Genomic DNA, 10213 nt, shown 5'->3' with positions numbered 1-10213 from the left:
ACTGGCCTGGGGCCATACTTCTGGAGTATGGGGGGCAGGAGCCGGGGGTGACTGGGGCATGGTATGGGAAGGGGCACATCTTAGGAACAGAGAAGGACCATGTCTGGGGCTTGGGGTGCAGTCTGTCCTCTCTGTAGCCCCCTTCCTCATGGAAATCAGATTGGGATTTAGATTTCTATGGGAGCCTTCAGAAGATCCACAGTTAGACTTCCCACGACAAATCCTCCTTCTATGCTTGGTGGTTAGCGCCAGTCCTCACAGATTGGAATTCGACCCACGAGGAAACAACAAACGTCCTGACCATTGCTGGGAGTCGGGATGCAGTTCCAAGCTGGGACTGGCCCACCCTTGGGGGGGGGGGGGCTCCTTTCCTGAGGGCCCCAAGCGAAGGGCCATGCCAGGGCAGGTTTTAGTATACCAGGAAATACCTTTTCCAGTAGCTGTTTCTATGAGGAAAAATCAGTTCCTTGATTTTTTAGTTTTTATTAAAACAGCATCTTTTAGCATAAGCACGAGGATGCATTACAACTGAATCATGTAGAGTTAGGAGACAAATAAATGCGCACAGAGAGATTAAACAAATGTTAAGTAAGGGCAGTCCCCAGAATATGAATGAGTTCCAATTCTAAATCTGTTTGTTCAGTTGAATTTGTATGTAGATTATAAGATTACAGTTAGTGACTTAAGTCCGTTGTTCAAAGGTTTTTCATAGGATATAGTGCCTTTGTATGGAAGCCTGTGTAGCGTAGTGGTTACGAATCGGGCTGCGAACCTTAAGGTCAGCGGTTCGAAACTACCAGCGGCTCCGCGGGAGAAAGATGAGGCTTTCTACTCCCGTAAAGATTTACACCCTCGGAAACCCTGTACAGGGTCGCTATGGGTCGGAACCGACTCGACGGCACTTAACAACAACAACAGTGCCTTTGTATGCATGAAAAACATTAAAGAAATACTTCCACACACACTAAAACATCTTTTAGTGCAATAATACAGTAACGACGTTTTGGTGTGTGTCACAAAGTAACATCCATTCGTTGTTACAAGCCACTGTTACAAGCCCTGAATGTTTAATGTAACAGGCTTTCTGGGGGTTGACTGGTGACTATGAACTAAGTAACTCAGACATTCATTACTCCAGGAAACTGCCTGTACCCTCAAAGCAAACAACTGGTTCAGCGTGAACCGGCCAAGCCCGGGTTTTGTATTTAACACGCTGGAGAAGGAAGCGCATTTCTCCAACACTGCCTGTGCTAACACACAGGCACGTTAATCATCCAGCAACTGAGCCCATCTCTGTCACTGCAGCCAGCCTTGGAGAGGGGACTAGGAAGCCCCTGGGTGTTCTGAGGAACCTGCTGGTGGAGGTAGCAGCTAGGACATCTCCAGACGTGCTAGCTGGTACCCCATTATGATGCATGGCGTCTTTCTCAAGCCAGTTTCTCCCATCTTTCCAAGCTGTGGTCCCAGTCTCCTTGCTGGAGTTGGATTCCTATTTATTTATTTCAGAAGAGTGAAACTGGCTATCGTATTTGTTATCAAGACTCTCCCCTTCTTCAGAGTAGCCCGTGTGGGTTCCTCAATTCGTAGATCCCATCCAGGCATCCGTAGAAGAGGGGACCAAAAAGGAGAGCGTATAGGAGAAATACATGGGTCACAATGGAGGTCCCGGAGGCAGAGCCTCGGAGCACTCTAAATCAATTGCCCATCTTTAACAAATTCCAAGATGGCATTCCCAGGAACTGTTGTACAGGGCCAAACTCTTTATTGTCCCTGGAATTATCAGCCGCCAAACCGGTCCAGTGAACGACAATTTTACTGGAGACCTAAAGCCATTTGGTATCCCGTTTCTGGGCTAATGGAGACCTATTTGAGGCGAGCGGCTGAGGCCAAAACAAATGCTTGAATTCAAGGCCTGTTGTGTAATGAGGAAGTTTAATTAAGGCCCCCCATTACAGCTGTAAATGTTCCTTTATATAATAAGGTCTAAATGAAACTGAACCTAATCAAAGTTACAATTCCTTCATTAGCAAATTACAAACAAGACCGTGCAGCTGACACACCAGTTATGATTATCCCAACTAATTGCCTCGTTGTTACAGACCAGCCTGAAACGGCGTTCAGATGTCCGTCTGCGCGAGCAAATTAGGGCCACGGCGGGCTGAGCCTCTGATCACAAGGGGCCCTTGTGCAGTGGAGCTCAATGACCCCCGTCGCCGGGCAGCCAGCGGCCCAATCAAAGCCACGCTACAAAGGCAGCCTTTGAAGCCAGCTCAGCTCGGTCTCACTCCATATGCAGGCGGGCACATTGCACTTCATTAGGTATGTTGTCACATTTCCCCCTTCTTATTCTAATGATCCTATTTTAATACACACAGGAACCTCTCTTAATTGATGTCAAGTGAATAACTTCCACATTCATTAATAGAGCACATCAAACATGGCTTGGCGCAGGAGCCAGCATCCTCGCTTGGAAGACCCGAGGTGTGTCTCCAACTATAGGAAAGGGGGGACAAAATAAAGACGCGGGGAAAGCGGGGTGTGAGGAGGCTACGTACCTGTTTAATTGGGATCGCTCGACCGCTCCCGATGCTTTCGGCTCGAGTTTCCAGGCCTTTCTTCTCTTTGTCTGGGTCGCTCCCCTTCCGAGACTGCAAAGCAAAAGGAAAAGTTAGCATTCGGCTCACAGGCAGGGCTCCGTTCCTCTGTGTGCCGTTTCCACAAACACGTATTTAGAATATACGTGCGAACAGGCCTACACATCCCCATCCTAGGAGCAGGGAGTTGTGATGAAAACATTCCCAACTTTCCCAGCTAGTCCCCGTTGCAGAATTACCTTTTAATTCTTTTTTAAAGAGTTCAGAATTCAATTACTAGAAACCAATGGACCATACAGGGAAGTAACGCCCAGCAGAAAAAAACATTCGGAAGCTGCAGTACATGGCCAAGGAGAAAAAGGTCTCTTGCTGCCTATTTAGAGAACCGACTACAGAAATATAGATATTTAATTAATTGCAGAATGATTTTTAAAATCCTATTAACTACTCAGCTGTGCCATATAATGTGAATTTAGTGTTTTATTTCATTGCTATGGATGGGTACAATACCAGTGTACAATTCTACAAAAAATAATAACAAAGGTGGGCAAAGTTGAAAATGTCCCAGTGCCGGTGGAAAGGAAAGGTTGGGTTTTTCCGTTTGGTGTTCATTGAGGTTCGGAAGTGGCTTCTTTGGTGGTGGTGTTGCTGGAGGTGGCATTGTTAGGAGGGTGGCAGTTCCGGATCCAGTTCTGACTCACAGCGACCCTATTAGGGTTTCCAAGGATACCACTCGTCCTGCACAGGTGTGCTAGAGGGCCAGGGAAGGCGCTTCTAGGCCAAGTCTCCATCGGGCAATGCAAGAGGACGTGTGAACACAATGATTTTCTGACAGATTTATTTTATTAGGAGAGAAACATTGGAGACTCGTCCTCCTTAATAACGACGCTGACAAGTGACAACTTCACCCCATTACTTTTCAATGGGGACATTACTCACGCAATATTGAAAATGGAGAAACATTTTCATGTGCTTTTCAAATCTGAGATGATATATGAAATGAATCTACTTTGTGATGTCCAGCCGCCGCAATGGAAAGCTAATGAAATCCACTCTCAAAGTGATGTGAGATGGAGACGTTGACTTCGCTCGCACACACACCCCCTTTTTTTTTTTTAAGACTTAAAGGGGCAGTGTCATAGGGCAGAATGACAACCAGGGCAGGTGGGGTAGGGTTCAGAATTCTAGGAGGGCTCACACACCAATGAGGAAGGAGGACAGGGAGAGCCATCTGGGATGGAAAAAAACAAAAACAAAGCAGGTCTCACTCTTTGAAGGTGCTACTCCCTCCTGAGCCCGCATCTGGTAAGTGCCAACTGTGTGCCAAAATCTAGTAAGCGCCCCCTGTGTGCCGGCACCCAATAAGTGCCCCCTGTGTACCAACATCTAGTAAGCACACTCTGTGTATAAGCCACGCACTGTGCACTGGTTTCTTGGGCTGGAGAAATGTGGGAGTAATGACAGGAAATGAAAAGAGCAAACTATATAAAGTTCCAGAAGGACGTCACAACTTCGGTTCTCCCTTTGGGATAGGAGGAAAGGGGATGGCTCTTCAATTCCTTGCCAGCCTTCTGGCTAGGGGTGGGGACTCATTTATCATTGTAATTAGTAAGAGCAGAGAACACTAGCTGTCGCTTTAAATTCTATTTTCCCCACATCAGTTCATAGGAAATCTGCCACTTCAGGTTCCTATATGTAAAATTCAAAGTTCTCAGTGAACCTGGGGACTGTCTACATATTTATACAAGTATGTGTTCATACGTGCACATGCATTCATGGGACTGCATTCCATTTCTCTCATTTGTGGGATGGCACTGTATTTACTGTTTTATGATATGCTTTCTTGGTTTAGCGGTAGATCGTGAACATCTTTCCATCTAAGTGCATCTACTTGGTTGTTTTCAATGGTGCATATAAAATATAATCTAGACCCAGCCTCGGTCATCGAGTGGATCTGACTCACAGTGAACCTTCAGGACTAAGCTTAGGGTTTCTGAGGCTGGAATGTTCTAGAGGAACATACGGCCTCACCTTCCTCCTACAGAATGGCTGGTAGTTTGAACCGCTCCACTTGCGGGCGGCAAGCAGACAAGGCTTCGTCCAAAGCTTGGCTCCTTTATTTGCTTTATTTCACTTCACATTGATAAGCATTTCATGGGCCTTCAGGTTGTCCCTGTTGTTGCTGTTAAGTGCTGTAGACTCAGTTCCGACTCACAGCAACCCTACATAGGGTTTCCAAGGACCGGATGGTGAGTTTCAACCTCCCACTTTGTAGTTCAAAGTGACCTTGTGGTCCAGTGCATAAACCCACCGCGCCACACCAGACATTACTAGGAGGAGAAAGGAAAAGCAATACCATTCATAGTGATAAAATTTTTAAAAATGAAATCAACAAGGAGCCGTAAAAGTAACTTCAGCATTTTTAGAAATCTAAATTTTCAAAACATGGAAATCCATCTTCATTATTCTCTATTAACCAGAATAATTAACAAAACAAACATTGGGGGGGGGGAACCCACAAAAACTAACATCTTCCTCAAGGCAGCACATCTGTCCTGTAGCCTCGCTGTTCTCGGAGTGGTGTTTCCAGATTCCACGGGAGGCGGGAAGAAACGGCCAGCTGTATTCCTGCCAACACCTTGGAATGAGCGTTACAAAGAACTACACAGGCGAGCGCACACTCAGAGAGTAATGAGATGGAAACTTCGCGAAGACATCATTGCAAAAATAAAACAGATTTCTTGACAATGGTAACATTTGTGTGCGTGTGTGGGGGTGGGGGTGGGGGAGCAGGACCATCCAGCTGAAATTTCCAGGAAACAGTCCTAACAGCTGTGAGGGAAGGGTAAGAAACCAGGGTACCCGGCTAAGTCTCAGATCGATGTTTTCTTTTTCGACAACTGGCTGCATTATACAGGCACAGAAAGGAAATTTAACCATGAAACAGTAATAAATCCAGGGGACGCAAAAGGTGGTAACATATAAATTCCCAGAAAGGTCTCTGTATTTTTTCCTGTCAACTTGGGAGTAGGGTGGGGGGGATGCATCACGGGGAGATGCATCACGGGTGGCTTCTGTCGGTTCCTGCTGACCCTGCCCGGTGGAATCCTTAGATAAAGAGTGGTTCTCAGAACCCAGGACATGTGTCTACAGTGACTGTGTTCTGCTTCTAGCCTGGCAGCCACCACTGCAAACGAGACACGACTGGGTCATACTCGCCACCAGAGACGGGTGCATTTCACAATCACATAGCAAGCTAGAAGAGGGACCGCGGCTCTCCACAAACACTCAACACAGAACAGAGGCATCTATCGATGGCCTCTTTCTTTACACAACCTTTCTGCCAGATGGTTCCAGAATTCATAAAGCGACACCTGGGTCAGCGACCTGTTTACAGGTGAGCATCCAAACCAACAGGAGCCCGCTCTTCCTGGTGTTCCCACGGGGAGACACAAGGCTGCGAAACACCTGTATCAGGAACCACAATGCTCCCATTTGGCAGAAAGCCACAGATGTTTCCAACAGCTCCACCTCACGGTGTGCTGTGCAGCCAGACTTCTACACTGAGATGGTATGAATTGGACAACTCTCTTGCCCACCATATTTAGTCACTGTGTAGATGCCTGGCCCTGCATAGTGGTGTGGACATTGTTAGGGTTAGCGTGCAAAAACAAATCCGGTAAGTGAAACCATTCCTACAACACTTGAAAACAGGTAAAGGCAAGGCATCATTTCGGGACATGTTAAAGGCTCAGATGAGGTGTTTTTTTTGTTTTGTTTTTTTACATGGCTGGAGAACATCAGCTTCAAGTTACTAACAGTCCCTGGCCAGGGCTCCAGGGGCTGTACTTGGGGGGCATCTATAGAGGCTTCAACTTTTCCCTCAGATTCGTTTACTTCTGAAGAAGAGGGAGGAGGAGGAAGAGAGAAGTCAGAGGCGGCAGCAGCAAAATGCTTGCATGTGATGAGGTGGTGAGAAGACCTATTTTGGGGATCCATCTATGTTTGAAAACATTTTCTCAGACGACATTTTCACCACATGCCAGATAACTAAGTTACCAGATTCCAAGAATCCACATTACTAAACCAGGGGCCCGGCGGACATAGCGTTTGGTGGTGCTTTGTAGTCTCTCCAAATCCTGACTTTTCAAATATGTAAATGAGATCAGACAGCAGTTCACTTTGATTCGTTGGAGTATAGTCCCCACGGCAAATGGAACACACACGTTCTGCTACTATTAGTTTGAATCTTGGACTATTTTGTGTGTGTGTGTGTGTGTTGTTTACGCGGAAGCGTATGTGGTTTAGTTTTCTTTCACAAGGAATCGAGAAGCAAACAGGCACAGCTGTTCCTTGGTGGGGTGCTACAGGTCTGCATGATATTTCTAATCACGGCAACGGGACAGGAAGTGAGGACTACTTAGGAAACCCTGGCTTCTCACTGCTTACGCATTCAAATTGGGGTTCTGTGTGTTTTTATTCATTGGGTACATCCAGAAGTCATCCAGAAACTTCCATAAACAACACTTCCTGCCCATTTATGCCAGTCATGGCCAGCAATGACCAGAGACGATGTGTTCATGAAATCCCACATGATTCAAGGTGAAGATCCCACTGGCACCTGGGAGACTGAGCCAGGCTCCTTGCTACTCTTTCAACTGTAGTCTTTCCTTGTCTTCCTGTTCCTTGCAAGACACTGCCATCTAGTGGCCATCTATCTCCAGTGTGTTCAGCTTTATAAACACTCAACACCACATGGCCCTCTTTGTCATTCCCGTTCAAGGTCCAGCCCTGCCTGGGATTTCTGACCCACTGTTCCTTGAGCCTGGGGATTCCTACTCCCACCACCAGTCGGGTTTTGCCATAGTAATGTTTAAGGATTCCATTTCTATCTATGAAGCTTTGCTCTTATGTTGTTTTCTGACATTTCAAGAACAAGTCCAGGGACTCTGTAGGTGCCCAGGCAGCAGCCTGTACTGTTAGACACATGGATTAGGATGCAAAATACAAACAGGTTTTCAGTCCACATAATGATGACACTTTATTGCCTCCTGATGCATGTTCTGCCTAAGGAGCTCTGGTAGTGTAACGGTTACGAATCGGGCTGCTAACCGCCAGGTCAGCCGTTCGAAACTACCAGCTGTTCCGCAGGAGAAAGATGAGGCTTTCTGCTCCGTTAAAGATTTACAGCCTCGGAAACTCTGTACAGGGTCGCTATGAGTCGGAACAGACTCCATGGCACGTAACCACACATAACAACAACAAACAAAACATGTTCTGCCTAACGGACAGCTGTCTTCCTGGCCTTTTTCTGGGTGTTTATGTATGTGTGTGTATGTGTGGGGACAGGAAGGAGACTATTATCCACCCATTCTCTCCTTGGTATGTTTATTCCCATCTCAAAATCTTCCTCAACTGGTTTTCCTTACCACCACTGGAAGTCATGCCCATAGCATATCACACTGTACTCGACTGTCACCCGCAAGGTCAGCAGTTCAAACCCACCAGGCCGCTCTGTGAGAGAAACATGAGGCTTTCTGCCCCCTTAAAGACTAACAGCCTTGGAAATCCTGCTATTAGGAGTTGGAATCAATCTGAAGGTCAGTGGTTTATGAAGGGAAGTTAAAAAAATAAATAAATAAATAAAGCATTAGTACAAGGACCACACCACAAATGTCCAACTGTTCACAGCTCGAAAAGGCTCCATAACTGGCCTGCCTGGCAAGCAGTGGGGATGGAGGTCTAGGACCAGGTGTTCACCTGCTCCACACTCGCTCACCTCATATCACTCTGACTCTACATAAGAGCAGCAGCTGCTTACAGAATTAACCTGCCACTTGGCGACCACCAACAAAACCAGAAGGTCCAGAGCAGGGGGCATGGACCATCAACAAGAGGCCTTGGCTGGAATGACCATCCAGTGGCAAATTGCCACCAACATGGAGGAAATGAGATGAGACCCGACTGGACTTGGCAGTTACACACATCTTTAAGAACATCATCTCCAACTAAAGTCAGCAGGTGAGGCGATCGATCCCCAGCCACCTCTTCCGAGTCTGCCTTTATCTCAATGTGTTGTTGTTAAGTGCTGTTGAGTCAGTTTTGACTCATAGTGACCCTGTACAGGGTTTGCAAGGAGCACCTGGTGGGTTTGAATCACCAACCTTGTGGTTAGCAGTCTAGTGCTGATTCTACATCACCATACCAGGTATAAAAACACTTTTTAAAAAATGTTTTATTGTGAACTCTGTGATACTTTACAAGGCAGAACATTAGTTTTACATTCATCCTATCGTATATCGTTTCATTGCCATGGTTACAATCTCCTTCATGCATCATCAACCAACCAAAGGGTATACCCTGCAAGCCTGCCTCACGGTCGTCAGCACACAGCCCCTCTCCCTCTCTGGGTCTAAAGTCCCCAGCTGCTCCATCTCTCCACTTCATCGTCTCTGCCTCCATCTCTGGTGACACTGCTTTTCTGGGTAGGGTCCCGCTCTCTACTCTTCTCCCTTGATGTTCCCAGGGACCTCCACTCCTGGACTGCAAAGTCAATTACTCCCCTCCTTTGCTACAAAATGTCTACCTTTACATTTTCAACCCTCACCGTCAGTCCTGATAACAATTATTTACTATTGTATCACAAGAGACCTATCCCCATCTCCTTTCATCAGCCCCGCCCAGAGAGATTGCATACTACTCAGTGGAGACTCTACCTTCCTCCATGCCCTCTGGATCTAGGCTCCCTCTTGAAAGCTTGTAAGCCAGTCAGTTCTTGCCTTTGTAGCCCCATATTTTGGGTAGCCAATGTCCAAGTTGCCCAGCCCTGTCTACTCTGTGTATGGAGGGGGTGGGAATGATCTTCGCTGTAAAGATTTGTTCCCTCTTTTGAGCTACTGCATCCATAGGTATAGGTCAAGTTCATCAAATTGTATTAGCTTACTCTTTTTTTTTTCTTCTTCTTCTTCTAGTTGAGCTCTGATCATCCAGTCATTGAAGCCAGGTCGAGTGGGTATTATCTGCAAGTGTGGGTGTTCTTATGCATATGCCCTCTCTTCTTATCAGCTGGATGCTTCACTCTCCACTCTAATCCTCTGTGGTGACGTCACTGACCCTGTGCCCAAGAGTCCCCAGGTCTTGCCACACTGCTGGCCAACCAGGTCTCCACTCAGGTTTACAGGAGTCTATTGAACGTTGTAGAGCTTAGCTTGCAGCTTCATTGCTGTTTTTCCCTCACTTCCCCTTATCGGTGACGAACGTGGTCACCAATCAGAGCGTGTATTCCCATTGTGTCTTAGTCTTGAAAAGGGGTTTGCTGAGGGGACCTGAGCACTTGCCTTGATGTCTCCTGGGTGAGCAACTTGCTTGTCCTTGTAATAATCAGTCCGTCTGCCTATATTGTTTTGTATTTTTCCTGCCGGTCTTTCTTTCAAGAAGTATCTTCTGTTCTTCTAGCAACTCTAGGCTGGTCTGCTCGCCTTTTCAAGCTGAAATTTCCCACCTCAGAAAATTCTGGATGCGATTCAGGATTCCACCTATGGTCTTATGTAATGCAGAGGCTCCACAGGAAGCCTCCTTCACTGGGCACGTTGTAGCCCCATTTTAGGTATTCCAATCAG

At 46.6% G+C, this 10213-nt stretch overlaps 1 protein-coding gene across 3 annotated transcripts in view; it reads right to left on the bottom strand.

Annotated features, from left to right (window-relative positions):
• The window catches only part of AGAP1 (ArfGAP with GTPase domain, ankyrin repeat and PH domain 1), a 664804-nt gene that overhangs the window by 355200 nt on the left and 299391 nt on the right, over positions 1-10213 (bottom strand). For all 3 annotated transcript variants that reach the window (XM_006866772.1, XM_006866771.1, XM_006866773.1), the window contains exon 9: positions 2556-2648. In XM_006866772.1, coding sequence (XP_006866834.1) covers positions 2556-2648 — 93 coding nt within the window. The remainder of the gene's footprint in view (positions 1-2555; positions 2649-10213) is intronic.

Source organism: Chrysochloris asiatica, unplaced genomic scaffold, assembly GCF_000296735.1.
Source record: "Chrysochloris asiatica unplaced genomic scaffold, ChrAsi1.0 scaffold00096, whole genome shotgun sequence".
Classification (NCBI taxonomy): Eukaryota; Metazoa; Chordata; class Mammalia; order Afrosoricida; family Chrysochloridae; genus Chrysochloris; species Chrysochloris asiatica.
Note: the sequence above shows the minus strand (reverse complement) of the source record. Positions and strands in the feature narration are given on the sequence as shown.